The 19,095-nt window shown below is 36.6% G+C and overlaps 2 protein-coding genes across 4 annotated transcripts; both read right to left on the bottom strand.

Annotated features, from left to right (window-relative positions):
* Positions 1-262: 262 nt before the first annotated feature.
* On the bottom strand, positions 263-10,930 carry LOC111480072 (ADP-ribosylation factor GTPase-activating protein AGD3-like). The gene is made up of 19 exons (XM_023125019.1): positions 10,205-10,930; positions 8,316-8,392; positions 7,997-8,097; positions 7,660-7,730; positions 7,371-7,433; positions 7,254-7,298; positions 5,846-5,911; positions 5,687-5,734; positions 5,492-5,587; positions 5,371-5,412; positions 4,839-5,054; positions 4,562-4,693; positions 4,231-4,455; positions 4,025-4,111; positions 3,594-3,935; positions 2,718-2,863; positions 2,546-2,639; positions 944-1,425; positions 263-861 (listed from the first exon to the last, which is right to left on the bottom strand). The coding sequence occupies exons 1-19, from the start codon at positions 10,247-10,249 to the stop codon at positions 747-749; spliced, it is 2,493 nt and encodes an 830-aa protein (XP_022980787.1). The 5' UTR covers positions 10,250-10,930; the 3' UTR covers positions 263-746.
* A 2,208-nt stretch (positions 10,931-13,138) lies between these two features.
* LOC111479550 (ubiquitin thioesterase otubain-like) lies at positions 13,139-18,478 on the bottom strand. Of its 3 annotated transcripts, none has more exons than XM_023124255.1 (10): positions 18,142-18,478; positions 17,153-17,451; positions 16,468-16,533; positions 16,308-16,391; positions 16,088-16,210; positions 14,911-14,963; positions 14,727-14,776; positions 14,552-14,652; positions 13,513-13,778; positions 13,139-13,403 (listed from the first exon to the last, which is right to left on the bottom strand). In XM_023124255.1, exons 2-9 carry the CDS (start codon positions 17,318-17,320, stop codon positions 13,515-13,517), a joined length of 909 nt encoding a protein of 302 aa, XP_022980023.1. In that variant the 5' UTR covers positions 17,321-17,451; positions 18,142-18,478; the 3' UTR covers positions 13,139-13,403; positions 13,513-13,514. The 3 variants fall into 3 exon arrangements, with proteins under 3 accessions (XP_022980023.1, XP_022980024.1, XP_022980022.1); XM_023124256.1 differs by having other exon boundaries at positions 17,153-17,474; positions 18,142-18,474; XM_023124254.1 differs by having other exon boundaries at positions 17,153-17,448; positions 18,142-18,474.
* Positions 18,479-19,095: the final 617 nt, after the last annotated feature.

The raw sequence follows: 19,095 nt of genomic DNA, 5'->3' as shown, positions 1-19,095 counted from the left end.
AGATCGACAAGTGTGGTCAATAGAACCAAGGACAACAATATTTAAATATTTACTACAAAATGAAAAATAATTTTCCCCGAAAAAATTAAGATAATGGAATTTGTTTGATTGGGCCCATACAGGCCCATATGGCATGTGGGCCCATGCTTTCTGAAAAGCCCATAACTATGTAACAGCAATAATAATATAAGAGATTAATAATAATAATAATAACTGATACAACCAATAGCCAAAGAGATTAATAATATTAAAAGTAAATAATAATAATAATAATAATAATAATTAAAAAAATGTACAAATACACAATGCCCTAGAGATTAATAATAATTATCAAAAGCTTCACCAAGAAATGGAAGCAAACTGAAAATAAAATCAAAGAAGAAACAAAAGGGAGAGCCCCTTGGCTTGGCTCGGCTCGGCTCGGCTCGGCTTCAAGTTCAAGCTGCTGCTATTCACTCAGACAACAGCCAAACTGGGCCATTTTACAATAATACAACTCTGTTGGACTAACTTGCAAAGATTGCCCAAGGGGGCAGGCAAGCTATATATAACCTACCACTCTCTTTAACCTTCTCAAGAACACTCGTGCCACTTCACTTCCCACTGGATTCCTTAAAAAAACCAAAAAAAACCAAAAACAAAACAGCCACCACCTCTCCAAAGCATATAAATACAGATCTATCTTACAAATTCCATGATCTTATATTCCTTCTTCCTCCTTTTTCAGGAATTTCACCACAACAATGTCAACCATTTGCATCAGACAGTATAGCAAGAACCTCAACATCATTAAGTTTTAGCTCTACTGCCAACTCGAGAGGGGTTTTACCGTCTCCGTTCACCGCCCGTGGATCGGCTCCCCTGTAACGTTTTCAACCATTATGGTGTGAAGTAAGTAAATCAAAGGAGTGGAAATATTTAAGGTAAGGAATCACTATCTAACCTGGAAAGAAGCAATTTCGCAAACCCAGTTTTGCCTTTAACGATACAATGATGGAGTGCTGATTGATGTCGAGAGTCTATGGCATTAACATTTGCACCACATTGTAAAAGGAGCTCGAGCATACCAATGTCTCCAGTTTCGCAAGTGAGATGCAGGAGTGTGCAGCCTTCTAGATCCTCGATTGGCTGGCCATCACCTGTACCTCCCAAGTTGGAAGAGCTCGTAGATCTTTCAACGAAATCACTGGCTTTGTAATTATGTTGTTCGAGGCCAGTCGACTCCTGCAGTAACATTACTTTAGCAAGAGTCAAAGAGCCACAAGGCAGTTGCGTGTACACTGCATTTACATCTGCTTCCGAGTTTATAATGAGACGATAAACGGCTTTCTTGTCGTTCGAGTGTACACTGTCCCATATCTGTTGCATGACTAAATGAGGATATTGATTTTCCTTTGGTTTCCGAACGAAAGCCTTTTCAGCATACTGCCATCCGAAGAGAAGTGACAAACATGAGTACATTTAACTTCAAAACCCAAAGAAGTATCAATACTAGTGATGTAATAAAAGCATTGCAACATCCTTTATTCTCAAGAACAAGGAGATGTTAACATAAATAAGAAGATTATTGTTGATGAAGAAAAAGATGACTGAACTGATATTGAAATACTACGGCACTTGGTGATTGCAGCTATTATTCATAAGTGGTGAGATCCCACATCGGTTAGGGAGGAGAACGAAGCATTTTTTATAGGGGTGTGGAAACCTCTCCTTAGCATACGCGTTTTAAAAACTTTGAGAGAAGCTCGAAAGGGAAAGTCCAAAGAGGACAATATCTTCTAGTAGTTGGATTGGACAATTACAAAAAGTACTAGAGCCAAACACCGGGCAATTTGTCAGCGAGGAAATTGAGCCCTAAAGGGAGGTGGACACGAGGCGGTGTGCTAGTAAGGACGCTTGGCCCCATAGGGGGCGAATTGTGAGATCCCACATTGGTTGGGGAAGAGAACAAAGCATTCTTTTTAAGGGTGTGAAGACCTCTCCCTAGCAGACGCGTTTTAAAACCTTGAAGAAAAGCCCAAAGAGGACAATATCTGCTAGCGGTGGGTTTGGGCCGTTACAAATGGTATCAGAGCCAGACACCGAACGATGTACCAGCGAGGAGACTGAACCCCAAAGGTAGGTGGACACGAAGCGGTGTGCTAGTAAGGACGCTGAACCCTGAAGGGGGAGTAGATGTGGGATCCCACATCGATTGGAGAAGAGAACGAGTGCCAGCGAGGACGCTTGGCCCAGTAGGGGGGCGGATTGTGAAATCCCACGTTGGTTGGGGAGGAGAACAAAGCATTCTTTACAAGGGTGTGGAGACCTCTCCCTAGCAAACGCGTTTTAAGAACCTTGAAGGGAAGCCCAAAGAGGACAATATTTGCAAGCAGTAGGCATGGGCCGTCACATCTATACTTAGAGGTCTTAAACAGGTTCTTATAAAAACTAGTTCTTTTAGTCTATAAGTTTCGGGGGTACGGATTGGTTTGAATGAGAAGTATGAAATAAGTATTAGTAAATTTGAAGACCTAAGCAAAAACTAGAAGAAGAGTGATCACACCTTTGCATGAATGAACTTCTCCTTCACTGATATTGGATCAGAATGATTAGGTTTGCTGATAGAAAGCATATGCTGTTTATCAGACTTGTACAAGCTTCATCACAAAAAGAACAGGTAAATGTTAGCAGAACCAAATAAAAGAAAACCATATATTAAGTCGTAGTTCATTTACCCTGTCGTTACAGGATCGACGGGAACGGCACTTCTGGATTGCAGCATCTCCTCCCAAACCGAGTTCGCAAAGGTATTTCCAAGGGATTGAAACAAACTGATAACTGAAGGTTCCCACACTTTGACATCCAATGTAAGGGATCTCACCTATACAGTTATTAGCTCCTGATTACATGGACTATAACACGTATACCGAGTGAATTACTTGTCGATTACTCAACTAGCCATTTGCATACTGCTGTTATGCCACTCCGAACATTTTCAAAGCAATGGAGTAAATTTTCACATTTTCAATGAATTACTACCGCCCAATCCCACCGCTAGTAGATATTATCCTCTTTGGGCTTCCCCTCAAGGTTTTAAAACGCGTCTGCTAAGGGGAGGTCTCCACATCCTTACAAAAAATGCTTAGTTCTCCTCCCCAACCAATGTGGGATCTCACAATCCGCCCTCCTACAGGGCCCAGCATCCTTGCTGGCACTCGTTCCCTTCTCCCATCGATGTGGAATCTCACAATCTACTCCCCTTCGGGGTCCAGCGTCCTTACTAGCACACCGCCTCGTGTCCACCTCCCTTTGAGGCTCAGTCTCCTCGCTGACACATCGCCCGGTGCCTGGCTCTGATACCATTTGTAACGGCCCAAGCCCACCGCTAGCAGATATTGTCCTCTTTGGGCTTCCCCTCAAGGTTTTAAAACGCGTCTGTTAGGGAGAGGTTTCCACACCCTTATAAAGAATGCTTCGTTCCTCTCTCCAACCGACGTGGGATCTCACATAAATTACCCTTTATAATGGCATCATGCTTCCTTTTCAGTAGAAGAGCACCCAAAGAATACACTACAACAGGATAAAATGCAAGAAAAACAGGTTCGAGATACCTTTGATATATGAACACCAAGATTACGATGAACACCAGAACATTCAATACAAACAAGAACCCCGAGATTCAAAGATGCCCAGTCGGGTTCAGGAGCTCCACAATCCGCACACTTATCATTACCGCATACTTTACGAAGTACGTCTATTGGCTTCTCAATTCTCATCGCTGATCGTTGCTGTTGCAAATTTCTTGAAGGGCGTTCCATATGAGAAGAATTAAGGCTTCTTTCAGATGCATATTCTTCAACCGCTATCTGATCGAAGTCTGAACTTTCAAATGAACTACTCTCGCTGGTAGATCTGTTATGAAAACTTCCCATGGGACTACCCGCCGCAAGACACTGATCGGCCGAACAAAAATTATACGAATAATTGTTAACATTAATATTTGAAAAACTTGAGTCAAATACAAAAAAGGCAGAGCAAATACCCTCTCTGGAGCCTGAGAACTTAGTAATGAAGCAATAACTCCAGTTATTTTTTCAATCCAATCCATTTGATCAAGTGCACTCTCTGCCTGCACTAACATGCAGAAATAGATTTATAGGGAACCTTAACATTATAGAATCTTCTTTCATACAAAAAATCTAGAAGTGAAGCATCAATTTACAGCCCAAACTAGCTCCTAAATCGAACCTGCAAAGTATAACTCTTGGTTGGTGAAATGATGCGGAAGCAAAACCTAAGATCAGACTGGTCCGCATCGACTTTGATCGTCGAAGTGAGCAGGTTAACAGTATGATGAGCTACAGATTTCTCATCATGCACCCCACCCTGATAATGGGAAGAAAGCCAGCGGCTCAAAAGGCCAGAACCAAGCTCTGAACTATTTCTCTGACCAGCTAGTTGTCCTAAAGATGCCTAAAATAAACGCCATATACACGCGAAGCAAATTCAGAATTTACTGTGTAACAGAGAGAAAAAAGATGTCCCGCTCATGACAAAGTAACATGATTTAATTACTCACAGATGGTTTGCTGCACTGCTTGCGGTAATAATACAGCAATCCCCGACTATCAAGAACAAAAAATCTTCTTTTCCAGTCACCTCTCAAGTTTGAAGACCGCTTTGAGAGATAACCTTGTCGAATGGTTTGAACCTAAATTATGGATGAACATAAAATTATAGGCATGTGAAAAAGACAGATAAAACGTTTATGTGCAAGGTGCTTACTGCATCTTGCACCTTTAAAGATCAGTGATATAATGCAAATGGACACGCAAAAATATGCAATATTTCCGAACCTTTCCTTTTGCAGCAGATTGCATAACTTCCTCAATCATTTTATGTGAACTTCTACCGATCGCTTGAATACCGTCTCCATTAGGAGATCCATTAGAACCATTGGATGCCCACTTACTCTCCCGATCGACCTGCCTCTTGTACTCTTGCATCCGTTCACTAAGAGCAGCCTGCTCATAGTTGGACCTTTCTCTTGATTGCTGGGCATAGGTCAACACCTGCAAAACAAAAGTGCATCAGTTATTTCAACACCAATTTTATATAAATACACAGTTGATCAGAGCCAAGTCGAGTCTCCCACAATTTAATGTTGTTAGTAACCAGAATTCAGAAACTGCATTTTTTTCATGAGAAACACGAAACCAGAAACTGCCTTTTTTTCAGTATCCTGGAATTGAAGCTAAATTTATTAAACATTCATCACAAAACTTTCTTGTCTCATTGATCTGAATTTCAGATAATTGTTATCCTAAAACTGGAGATATGTCCATTATTGAATATGTTCGATTTAGCTCAAAACAAATAGAAGATAACCTGATTAATATACGGCTCCATCTGATGCAACAATTCGTAACCCTGCAGGGCAGATGCAAGAGATGAGTACGAATACGTAGATACAGTTAACAGATAAGCCAAAATTAATTCAAGAACTCGCCTGTTTGAAGTAACGAAGATGTGCATCCATCGTCCCACTCACTGCCTCTAAAAATTCGAACCTTTTTTTGGCCTCAACATTAGAAAGAGCAGTCACCTACAAAGATGGATAAAAGTATAAAATACTATGAGTTGAATTATTATGAAATATAATATGAATCATGTATCAATAATCAAAAGAGAGTGCGGAAATTACTAGACTAAAGCGCGTCTGCTCAAATGCAGATCTCGCGTTATGAAGTTCCTGGAGCGTGTAAGACCAAATTAGATCTAGTGAGTGAATTCAATACCACTAAATTCTGTTCTAAAAAAAAATAGGATGAGAACATTTTAAAATTTGGGTTGAGCATAATACCTCTTCCAAAAGACTAGCAACGTCGCTTTTAGTCCCTTTTCTAAGTGACAGGAATTTCTCACGAGCCTGAAATGTCATAGTTTTCTAGAGGTAACCAATGAAAAACTAAAGAAGATATGACGCTAAAACATTAGATCATACTAAAATAACTTCAAGACAACTAAAGCTACTAATAAAACCAAGATGTTTCAGTTCTTCAGTAACTTCTACATGAATCGTGGATAAGGTAATTAAAAGTCAACAAAGAACCATCTGCAATAGCACCATAAATTTAATAATAGCGTCTCCATCCTACAATCATATTGAGCCCGAATATCCGAAAAAGAACCTACAATCATATTGAGCCTCTCCATCCTACAATCACTGAGTTTCCTCCCAGTTTAATCATATGATGAGGTAGGAGATGGGAGTGATACTTATTTTTTTTTAGAAGATAAGTGGTTGGAAGACAGACCCCCATGTTCTTTGTTTCATCATTTTTTCCAATTACTCTCCTCCAAAAAGGATTAGGTTGCGGCTATGCTCTCTCAGCAGAGTCTCTGCTTTTTTCTATTTTGGGTTTCCATCATTCATTAACCCATAGAAAAATAACGGATGCCTTGGTTCTTTAGTTCTTTAGTTTCTGCTTTTTTCTGCTTTTTTCCATTGGATTCCTGTGAATACTTTTTTCCTGTGAATACTTTTTTCTTTTTTTTTGGTCAAGTTCTTTTTTAAGGCAAGTTTTGCATAGACAAGTTAGCACCTTGGATCAGATTTTGGCCGAAGGGCCTTTTTAGTCAAGCCACATTGTTGTATTCTTTGCAAGAAGGTGGCTTAGGACTTGGATCATATCCTCTGGGGGTCTAACTTTTAAGGCCGTTTGGCATGGCTTCTTCGAAGCGTTTGTCTTTACCCTCACTAGCTCTCGAAGTGTTCGTCTTTACCCTCGCTAGCTCTCATGGTTGCAAGGGCTTGATCAAGGAACTTCTCCACCATCGGTTATTTCGTGAGAAAGGGTTGTTTAGTGGCAGGCTAGGGTTTGTGCTATTTTGTGGGGTCTATGAGCTAAGAAAAATAATAGTCTTCACAGGGAGAAAGTTCTTCCTATGATGTTTGATCCCTTGTCAAATTCTCTATTTTTCTTTCGGCCACGTTCCTCCTTATACTTGGCTCCTTTTTTGTGGGTTTCTCCTTTTTCGTGTATCCATGTATTATTTCACTTTTCCTCAATAAAAGTTTTGTTTTTCAACTTCACTTTATTATGATTATTATTATTATATTCTCTAAATAATCACTTTCGAGAAACCTCCAATTCTTAAATTTTTGTTAATTCTTTTACATATTAATAAAAGAATCTAAGTTTTGGGATACGTAAATCCAATAAAAATAAACAAAACATCACGGTACAGACGTTACAACAATCACACACCTGATCATAGAGAAGACTAGCCTTGTCAAAGCGCTTCCTTGCTTCCTGCACTAACAATAGATCCCTTAAAAGAGGTGCTCAACAACAAACGGACAAACAAATTGTAAATTGTAGTACCTTGACTTCAAGCAAATCGATATTGACAAACTGCAGTAATCTGTCGTTAAGCATATGCTCCACCTGATGAATAGAAAATGAAGAAAAATATAAAATGTTTTCTAACAGAATACTCGACATCCAATAATATTTTTCGTGTATGAACGAAAAATTTAAATGAAGCGAAACATAAATTACATCCAGCTTTCCCAAGACAAAACTATTTACAGAAAAGAAAAATGGATAAAAACTACACTCGTGAACGGTGATAAAAGAAAAGATAACAGAAGACTCATGAGACAAACTATACCTGGGAGCGAAGAACTTCCTTGTATGTCCCAATTTCCCTCAATGCAATTGTAAATTTGGTCATGACAGGTCCTGAAATATCATCGGCAAGTCAATTGACCGAGAAAAATCGAACCACTGCTCGACTAGAAGTCGTACATGCAATCATCATTTGAAAAAAGAAAGGAGATAAAGCAAGACTTGTTGCAAATAAAGAGATATCGATGCGACTTCACTCGACAAAGCAAGCAACAAAACGCCACTAAACAATCACAACTTTCAATGCAAGTGTTACACAAAATCATGTGGCCTAATGTCTCGAGCTTGGGTATAATAAATTTCAAAATAAACAAGCATACCTCCAAAGGCAACACTGATTGGGTCATTATGCCCTCCCCCAAAAGTTTCCAAGGAACTTGCAAAGGCAATATCACCATCATATCCCTCACCAAGTCCTTCACTGCAAGAAAGAAAAAGAAATGGCACTTAGAAAATTCTTGCCAAATCTTGACCTTGAGAGTAGCTATGGTTAAGCAATGAAATTTTTAGAAGTTCTACATGAATAAGTGTAAAAGAAGAAAATTAATGTCGCAGGAAGTCTACACATAAAACATCGAATAACCATAAAAGCATGTTCATACGAAAAATAAAGAATCGAAAATGCCAAAATAAACGTACGTGTATTTTCGGCATCCTTTATAAAACTTCAAACTCCTCTCCCTCAATAATTCAGCACTTTCCTCCAAGCCTTGTATCTGTATCACAAAGGACATTAACAACAAAAATACATACAATTAAACAATGTTCATACGAAAAATACTTCAGCTGGTATGAACATGCAACAAGCATGCAATCTTTTCATTCAATGGTGCCACAAGATTAAGCCCATCTTTAGAATTAGTGTAAGAGAAACCTAGCAAAACGTGCATATTTGAAGAGAAATCAAACTCAAGATGTATTTAGCGGCTTTCAGAGCCGATATCAGAATCTACAATGGCATCTCCTCATTTCCTCTTTTGGCTGCAATTAAATCATTTATCAGGTTATGCTTAAAAATCTAAAGGTGTTGGTTCTAACTTCTTCCAGTAACAAGCTTCAAAGCCCTCTTGTATCCATTGTACTTCCATAGTTGATCTGTTCTATTATTTTTTCTTTATATATAATTTTTCATGGAGGCTTGCTCCTTACACGATTAGATATTTTCAAAGATTTACCTTCGGATCATCGAAGGGTTGTTTTTGTGACAAGTCAGAGTTTGTGCTACTTTGTGGGATCTTTGGAGCAAGAGAATAATAGAATCTTTAGAGAGCGAGCGAGATCTTTGATCTCTTGTTAGATTCCATGTTTCTTTATGGACTTCAGCGACAAGGTCATTTTTTATTTTTTCTTTACAAGAAACAATTTAATTGAGGATGAAATTTACAAAAGGACGGATAATCATGACGATTACAAAATGCTTTCTCAATTGGACAAAAGGGAAGCATAACCATAAGAAGCAAGGATGCTAGACAATTTACGCCAAGAGATACCATAATAAAGATCGAAGAACACTTCAAAATTGTGTTCTTTGTCCGAAAAAACCCTTGGATTATGCTCATTCCCTTTTGTGGGCTCTTTTTTATGCCCGTGTTTTCATTCACTTTTTCTCAGAGAAAATTCATTAAATTCTTTAAAAAACAATATAATAGACAAGGAAAAGCCCGAGCACTATTCATTTGTGCTAAGCCTGCCAAAATCACTGCCAGCTTCATTTCTTTTTTTCCTGAGTGTTCACTATATACTCATGAGGTCTACAGTAGATGATCTATCTTGAACAGCTCATTTTTGTGCAGGTAATGTTTTAAGATCAGTTCGCTTGCAGTCCATAACTCAGTCTAAGTAAAAAAAAAACAGTAATCGTACGGTATGGCTTTATCTTAACAATTTCAGGCACAATAGAAAGAGTAATGTTTATGGTATCTCTCTGGTCAATTATTACGTATAAATCAACGACGTCGTTACTTATTCAACATGACTGCTTGGTTTTTTTATTTTGTTTGGTAATCTTCTAAGGTATGGGGCTTAGAGATGGTGGCGGCCATTATCCTCTACACCTATTTGTTCATATTCTCTTATCAATTCCCTAACAGACCAAAACAATTAAAGTTTTTGGAGCTCTGGCATAAACAAAATTTGCAACCCGGAAAACTTTCTCACCAAGAACATAGCTCGGGATAAGAACTCGAGCGATTATATCAAAGGAACTCTTCTTCCAAATATAATATATAGACAGGCACACACACACACCATATATAAACATACAGAAACTTCAAAATCGTAGTCAATGCATAAATTCAAAAACATAATGTAGTGTAAGGAATGCGCTCAAGTACAAGAATAAACGTCAATTATCCTAGCAGTCTCCTCCACAATTTGCCATAAATCCAACTAAAACTTCTTAAACCAGTTTCCTTGAATGTCACAGAAACCCAATAACAATTAATACCCATCAAAATTGAGCTGCATAGAGAACATAAATTAAAAACACATACATTAAATATGAAGTGAAGGGGAAAAAGAGAGCTGACCTGCTTGCGGAACATAGGAGAATCATCAAGCTTGGCGAATTGCATTTTGAGAGAAAACTAATAAAGTTGCAGCCCAAGGGGGGGTGAAAACGAATGTCAATAACAAGGCGCCATCAAAACACGATCAGGGTAAAGGGGAGTAAGCCAAGACATGAATCCCCCAAAAATCGCGAGAAACAGAATCAGATCTTCCACATTTTAGTCCATGATCAAGAACGAGAAAACCCCAGAAAAAGAAAGGCAAGAATCAAGGAACACAGAAGACGGAGGCTATGAACAAACCCAGAAAAAGAAACCTAAGAAGAACGACAAGAAGACAAGCAAACGAGAAAAAGAAAGAAAACCCAGAAATTAAAAGGGAAGAATTATTGATCCAGAGGAAAGTAGAGGAGGAGGGGGAGATTTTGAAGAGCTCCCAGAAAGAGAGAAGATTAAGAGAAGGGGAATTGAATGATGTAATAAGCTGGGGATTGGGGATGATCTGGATTCAAAACCCTAGAAGTGGATTGAGAAATGGGAAGAAGAAGAAAAGGAAAAAGGAAAAGGGGAAACGGGGATTTGAGAGGGAAGTGGAGAAGAAAACGAAAAAGAGGGGGAGGGAGAGGGAGAGGGAGAGGGAGAGGGAGATTAGAAGATTAATGGAAGTGGGTTATGCTAATAATAATAACAATATTGTATTGGAAATGGAATTTTGATCAAGAGATTTTCACAATCTCTAATCTGTTTCTGTGTCTTCACATATTAAACCTGAAAATGTCGAAGGGGAAACCATGTGTGTTTTGAGAGACAGAGCACAGTCATTGATTAAAGCGAAAAAACAGAGCTTTTTCCTCTGCCTTCGCCCCTCTCTTTCCTTCCCTCTCTTTCTCTCTCTTCTTTTTTTTTTTTTTTTTTTTTAAATCAACTTCTGTAAAATTATTATATTTATTTTTAGTTCCATCCGCTCTATAAAAAAAAATATATATATATATTTATTTTCATATTTAAACTTTAAAACTTTAAAATATGTATAATTAGTACGAATGTAAGTATTACCTACGTAAGTATATTTAATGATTTAATATATATCTTATCGATTAGAAGATTAAAGATTTAAATATTTTTGTCAAAAAATGCAAGAATAATAAATAAAATGAAAACTAAAATAATTTATATTTTTTTAAATTTAGGGAGTAAAATATATGAAATGAAAAATAATGGGCCAGAAAAGTTTTTAAAAAATAACAAAATAGGATTTTTTTTTAATTAAAAAAAAGAAACAGAAATGGAACGACGTCGTTGGGTTTGAGAATGGACGGATCAGCAGACTATCCGACAGTGAGAGAGGAGGGGTTTAGAGGGTTTCGAGAAGTGGGAAAAAATAAAATAAATAAATAAAATAAACGGACAGTTAAAGTATCCCACCGCCTTGTAGGGGCGCGTGTTCATCAAACCCGAACGACAGCGTTACAGCCGCGGCGCTGTCTTTTGAAACATACCCATAAAAAAAACAAAAAACAAAACCCAATTTTTTATTTATTATTTCTTTCCACTTTAATTGGGATGACGTAATTACAAAACTCAAAATACCCTTTTTTTAGATTTATATTTATTTCAATTCTAAATTTTATATTTGGTATTAATAAATTTCTAAAATTTTAATTTTTTTAAATTTTAATAATTATTTAGTAAATAGAAATGATGAACAGAGTTATTGAATTCCAGTTTAAATGGAGAATAAAAACGTAATATTAAAATTCTACGTTTAGAATAGACTTTTTATATATGAATCTATATGAAAAAGACGTACTTTTCTTTTAGATTGTTCCACATAAATTTTTTAAAGTTAAGTGTAATAAGCTTTTAAAAAATTTATATTGGGTGATGTCCGAAAAAAAAAATCTAAAAAACATGTGAATGAGAACAAAGCGTAAATTCTTAGAAATGAGGAGTAAGTAATGTGATCAAGTTGTAAACTCTTAGATTTCGAATCCTAATATGAATACTAACATGGGTAAAGTTACACATCATCATTGAGCCACCTTCGACGACTTCTCTTATCTTATTTGAAGTTCTTCGTGGAAATATTTGGAGATTATAATCTAATGTGGCACACATTCTATGCACTCCTAATGTGGGGTCCATTTTAAATAAAATTCAAAGAGAAAGAGAGGACAAATTAGAAAGGGAAAAAAACAAAAAAATAATTGAAAACGATCTCCACCGTTGATGGAGTTGCAAAAGAAGAAGAAGAAAACATACACAAAAGTATATTCGTTTTTGCTTGTTGTAAAATTCCATCAACAATGGCTAAAAGCTTCAATTTCAATGGCGATGGAAGACACTTCTTCCATTTGAGCCAAGTTATTAACTTCTATATCGATCATGCCTTTATGCTAACCATAAAGCATATCCATTTTGTTCCATGAATGAAAGGAATATGCTAACTATATATAAGACTTAGAGCTTAATTTGTCTATAGTACCAACCTATTGTTTTATGTTCATTCTATCGAGATCATGTCACATTCATATGTATATGTTTATGATAGTTTATGATGGACTCTAGAAAGTTATCAAATGCATCATATGTATTTAAGTTGATATATGCACAAAGTCGCTCTCTCATATTTATGATTATATTAGGACTTTAGAGGGTTGTCAATCGCTTATAGTGGTAGTCATTTATGGTTAGCTCACACAAGGAGAAAGAAACATGGGAGTGGAACTTTATGATGAAGACTATGGCCTATTCCCTTCCACTTTTTTGACCATTTGCATCTCTTTCTATCAAATTTGGATCAAAGCTTTTACTTTTGTAGGCTCACCACCCTTCTACTCTCTTCCTTTCTAGTCTCCATGCATGCATAGTCACTTTCATCACAAATGGAAGTCATTATATTCAATATAACATATATGTAAAGGTAAAACAAGGGTATTAGAATTCTAATCCAATAAAGAAAACGAAATATTTGTCAGGTTTCGAGTAGTGTTTCGTGTGTACGATGGCTGAAAATCTCAATGACTGATCACATATATTTCCAATTTCAGTTAACTGGTGAATATAATTGTTTTTTACTCAAGCAGCTCAACAGTATATTTAAAATCAGTACAGAACATTTGGCAAGCATCAGTTATGAAGATTCAACCTTCATCTTGTCGAAACTTGGATCAACGAATGTCGTGTTGAATGTCGATGCAGTTCATGTTTTTCCAATGGCCTGAAATGCATGAAATAAACTTCAAGCTGGAGAAAGAAAATCTCTTGAACATCATCATTTTACAAAAACTATCAAGTTTTTTTCCAATAAGTTGATGAAAGCAGCTTACCATTACTTTGGATAGAGGATATCATAATGACCGGGGCGATAGAGCAAAGTAATGTAAGGGATCTTAGTCTCAGAGCCAGCACTGTCACTTGAGACATCACTAACAGCAGGAACAAAATCATGGTGATTTACGCTGACACCACCGGAATCACAAGAGCTCCGATCAAGGTAAAGAACGCGGATCGGCACACCCAAGGCATCAGATAAGGCAATTATGTGTACATGATCACTCTCTTCACCCATTGGTTCAACTGCCGATTTGCAGAACTGTGCCAAAGAGAATGAGTTTGGAAGTCAGGATAAACAGGTTCTCTTTCTTCTTAAGTAAGAAACTAAATGCTAATTGACTTCTTGCAAAGCTAATATAAGCCCAACCACTTCAGCTCTAATTTCCCCACCAAAAAATAAAAAATAAAAAATAAAAAGTGACCCCCTTGGAAAAGTTAACGCCCAAACACAAAGACTAAGGCTTACTATTTGTTTGGGATTCTGATTCACAAAAAAGAAAAATAATAGCCAATGACATATATAATCGACCGAGAGGAAAGAGGTTCAAATCTCCCACATGGTGTGAACTCAAAAAAGGGGAAATAATAAGCCTAAAGCAATTTCACTTGAACATAAACGCCAGGATAAAATAAGGAGCCTAAAGCTTAGTTTGTTTGATGGGAAAAAAAACCATGTGAGAACCATCGTGACTAATTGGACAGATGATCATCCTTTATGACGTAAGATGTTGCCCCAAAATAAGAGCACGGTTCTCCATTTTTAAGCGGGTCGCACTAACTCTATACCCCAGAACGAAGTAAACAACAAGAATGGAAATCGGGATGATCCATTCTTATTCCTGTCCAAGGTGTACATGGTCTAAAATCATCATTATTGCATATTATCTATTAACTGCTTCTGTTCGAAACTAAGAGGGTTATCCTAACCAAATCATCTTAATTTCAAATATCTTGAATGGTTAAATAAGCAACATAAATCTAAGGACAAAAGTCAACACATAATCCTAAACTTGGGTTCTAAATTTAACAAACCTGTTCAACCGTTCCATTAGTCAATCCCATAATAAAAGGCTCAAAAAATTCTGAACGCTTTTGTATCTCACCTGATGTAACAAACCTGAAAAACATAACAACTACCGAAACAAATTTGTCAGTAGAAACAGAAAGACGCAGCCAATCGGACATTGAATATACAAACATCACCAACCATAATCAGAGATAGACTGGTCCCGACTCCTAATTACAAGTTCATCATGACTGCATCCAAGAAGAATAAGAGTCAAATGCAGTCATGAATGGCCATTTTCATAATTGATGACAACAAAACATTCCATTATAAAATAAAACTTCGGAAATTGAAATTCCAATGTAGAAGGGCACGGCATTGACACCTTATAGAAGTTTCATTTCCTTGAAGAGCACTTTCCAGCTGCTCAAGGAATAGCTGTGAAGATATTTTAAACACATCTATTAATAATTAAAAAGAAAAATATTCAAGACATCCATCATTAAACACCAAGGATATCTATCTAGTTTATACCAAAATGAAATAAAGGCAATAATAAAGAAGGATGAGTCTAGACTCTAGACATCCTTAAGGTGGTATAAATCTGGGACTATGTTTTAAAAAGTGGGCAACACAGTGAAGCAGAATAGCTCTTTAGAGTTTCTATGTGAGTCATGAAGAAGATTGAGGACTTCAATGAGGTGAAGACGGTATATAAAGTGTTCTTATTAAAAATTAGCATGAACTATGAGATAGAGAACATAAGCAAACAAATTCAATTAAGAAAACTACATAATGTCAGTAAAGACACAAAAGTTAAATCTGTCGTCACAAAAATAGATTCTCATCACAACTTTTTCCATCATTAAACTTGCAACCCTCAAGATTTTCCTCTTTAGTTTGATCTAATTTCCTCTTTCCTATCCATCAATTGGAGAGAAAGAGGAAATGCTTAGATGAAGAGATTCAATAAAGGAGAACAAAAAAATGTTTTGTTTGAGTTTTTCTTTATTTACTTCATTTGGCCATAGAATATTTTAAAATAAGAACAATTATAAGCCAATTGGGGCGTTTTGAAACAAAGTCATTAAGGCAAGGTGCTTAACCTAGCTCGGAGCTCACACGTACAAGTAGAAACATGAACAATACTATTATTTCATGGGAAGATGAGAATTATATTAATATGAAACCCAATTCAAAAGAAGGCAAAATGTGGTATCCCAATAAGGTCAACTTCAGAAAAGAACTCCCTATTGGCAAAATTATATATATCTGCATCAATATAACTCCTTGACAAGTGCTCATATTTAAGCCACAAACTATCTCAGAAAGAAGCAAACCATAGCATCACAATTTGCAAAGAAAACAACTTAGCAACAATAAAAGTGATGTAGCGCTATTTTATCTGGTATGTTCAATAACACATTTGAGATTAGTAAGAATAGTTGTTTCTCAACTTCCACTGACTTGAGTTAAAAATGGGAGAAATAAGCCATAACACTTAAAGCAGGGGACGACGGTGTCTGATAAATTAACTTAAAAACGGAATGGAAACAATTTACCGCAAAAAAATCTTCAAAAGTAAATTCTGTATATCCCAAACTTCGAAGTGTTTTCCTACAATTTTCCACATTTGTTCTGATGCGATCAACTTCAGTTCTGTCTTGCGACTCTAAAATATGTTCCTAATTTGAGAGACCAAGTCAATACCAGCCGAGCTCGATGATGCACAAAAAGTACAATAATCAAGCTGTGGAGATAAATTAAAAGAATTAGACTTACGAGATACGAAAACATGAAGCTGCGGAAAAAGCAGTTCCCATCACCACGTGTTCGACGAATGGCAATATATTGGCCACTGAGCACCTGCATAAAATGTAACATAAATAATTATTCTAAGAAAAACAATTCTGCAAAAATAACAATAAGAAACAAATAGAACCTTAATTTTCTCCAGCAAAATGGGACTTCCAGATTTATATTCAGCTTCTAAAGAAGTGAGTGGTTCCTGCAACACCATTGCAATTAAGGTTCATTACGGAGTAAAAGAAAAATCAATTGATAAAGCATCTTAGAGCTATGAAGCACAATTGTAGGGCATTCAAAACATAAAATAAACAAAAGACAAAAAAAAATGCAGTTTTCAATGAGAGTCACTTTCGATGAATGAAAATGCAAAAGTAAAGCCAAGCCAAGCCAAAATAAAGTAGGGGCAAGAAGAACTAATAAGATGAAGCTCCAATTGTTAAGATAAGAATAAAAAACAAATAACATTACAAATGGGTTAGATACATAAGCCCTAGGGTTAGACACCAAAAAATGCCATTAAACATGCATAAATGGTGGCTTTTGAATCAAATGGCGATGCAAATACGTCCAGCATTTCTAAGTTCAGAACAATTTTCAGACCTATTCTAGACATTATCAACTGTGTTGCTAGACAAAGTTTAAAGAATTTTCCATACACGTTACGGCTAATAAAATAAGTGCATCTACTTCATAGCGTACTTTATGGGAAAAGAAGGAAAGAATAAAGAATAAGACTTGGTTGCCTATATGCAAGATAACACAAACAGATGGAAGACAGAAAAATGCAGGAGATTAAAAACTCAGTTGTGTGAACATGCCTTGTCACCAACAAATGGAACTTTCTCAGCTTCCTCAACAAAAATTGCAGATTGCTGCTGCAGGATATCATCATCACCCAAATTGCCCCAACAATCGTAATCTGATGTTTGAATAGATATTACAGACTCCACGTTGTTATCTGCATCAAAATTTTCCTGATTCTGCATTCTTAAAAAGGGAATACTTTGTTTCCGCAGTAAGTGAAGCCGGGTATGAAAAACCTATTCAAGAATTTCCCTTGGAGCTTCACTGTGATGATCCAACCAGCTCATAAACTTGCCTGCTTGGAGACCACCTGCTGAGCGTTTGTAAAACCATTATCTGGTAATAACCATTGGTACGGTAATTGAATGCCAGTAAATATAGACCATGGTAGCTATTGAAAAAATATTGCATATCAAAACCAAATCAGCGCAATACTTATTCCACACTTTCAACAAGCCCATCTATCGCTCCAATGTTTAAAAACCTTGTATGATCGACATCCAATTCTAAGCCAGAGTTCTTAAAGAACATGTTGCAAGAAAGTAAGCTATACCACTGAACAACTAGAAAGTGTTCGTAATTTAAAGGGAGGGAAAAAAGTCAGGTTCCACTTCGCTCATCAAGTGAAAATAACAACAAGAAAGAACCTTCGCATCTTGATCATTACTTCTCACTGTGCATTAGTGATTGGATCGAGGATCTTAAATTAGGGTAAACAACAGGACCTTAAAAGCACTTCTTTAATTTCCCCAATCTTGGAAATGAAAGTACAAAAATCATTAATTCGAAATTGATTTAGAAGGAAAAATTAAATTCCATCAACCAATTCGGTAAGCATATAAACTCGTAGACACAAAAACTAGACCCAAGAAAGCGATGCACACATCCAAAGTTAAGTCCACCCACACTAATACCGCTTAATCAGAATCCAGATCCGATAATGATCCAAAGAAAGTATTCTAAGCAACGATCAAATATGAAAGAAAAAGAGAAAGAATCTTACAAGATTAAGAGGCAGAAGAGATGACGAAATTTGAAGAAAATGAGGGCAATGAAGGACGCTCACTGCTCACTGATTGGCGGAAGCATATACTAAAAGAGCAAAGGCAAGTAGCCTCCATGGATGAGCGAGAAAACCATTGTTGGCGTCAGTGAAAATGGAGGAACCGATCGAATGGAAATGAATGAGAAAGAAAGCGGAGAGGACGCTGGGGAGACGGGTTAGGGCTGCAGAAGAAGATGAAAAGGGTCAACTATGGTGAAACTCAAAACTCAAAATTCTGAATATCTGAAATATCTGAATCTCAAATCTCAATCTCAATCTCAATCTCAATCTCAATCGTGCTTTGTTTCCAAGATGAAAAATGGATTTTATACCCAACTTTATCTAATAATAATAATAATCTCCGCTTTGCGAATGGATGACATTTACTCACTCTTTAGCCCGGTTCACTCTTGTTTAGACCGACTCTTGTAAAATTATTTGTTGATAAAAAACTACACACAATGTTTAGCTTACACTAGAATTTTAGGAGGAAAACGACTTTTAAAAGACTGTGAATCAAGAACTCAAATACACACGAGCAAGTAAATAGCCATATGGAGTAAGTATCAATTAGTACTTGTAGGAGCCAATCAAGACAAAGGGAATGTGATTAAGAATCATATCGAACAACCTAATTGACCTAGTATCATGATAGCTAAACCAGAAATGTGTATAGTTTACAATTTACCACATTTTATAGCTTTATAGTTTCCGCTTGCATGTTTGAGAACTATGATAGTTTTACATGTTTATGAGCTTTCCAACATGCTTAAGCTGATTTTATTCCGTGTATTGAGTATGTTGAGAATGATGTATGTTGTGATTGTTCTTAGATGCATGCTTGGGGGTTAGGAAACTTGTTATATTATGATGAACCATTGTTTTACATTACTAAGGTACTCGAACCTAGTT

This window comes from Cucurbita maxima, unplaced genomic scaffold (genome assembly GCF_002738345.1).
Source record: "Cucurbita maxima cultivar Rimu unplaced genomic scaffold, Cmax_1.0 Cma_Scf00005, whole genome shotgun sequence".
Lineage (NCBI taxonomy): Eukaryota > Viridiplantae > Streptophyta > Magnoliopsida > Cucurbitales > Cucurbitaceae > Cucurbita > Cucurbita maxima.
This window is presented reverse-complemented; position numbering and strand designations above follow the sequence as displayed.

Excerpts from the sequence above, each read along its gene's own strand:
- LOC111480072 (XM_023125019.1), bottom strand. The coding sequence starts at position 10,249 with ATGCAATTCGCCAAGCTTGATGATTCTCCTATGTTCCGCAAGCAG. Across the intron at positions 4,112-4,230 it reads CCAAGAGTTATACTTTGCAG|GCAGAGAGTGCACTTGATCA; the intron begins GTTCGATTTAGG and ends ATGTTAGTGCAG. Across the intron at positions 862-943 it reads GCGAAATTGCTTCTTTCCAG|GGGAGCCGATCCACGGGCGG; the intron begins GTTAGATAGTGA and ends AAAACGTTACAG.
- LOC111479550 (XM_023124255.1), bottom strand. The coding sequence starts at position 17,320 with ATGCAGAATCAGGAAAATTTTGATGCAGATAACAACGTGGAGTCTGTA. Across the intron at positions 14,964-16,087 it reads CTTTTGAAGATTTTTTTGCG|CTATTCCTTGAGCAGCTGGA; the intron begins GTAAATTGTTTC and ends ATATCTTCACAG. Across the intron at positions 14,777-14,910 it reads GGAAATGAAACTTCTATAAG|TCATGATGAACTTGTAATTA; the intron begins GTGTCAATGCCG and ends TCTTGGATGCAG.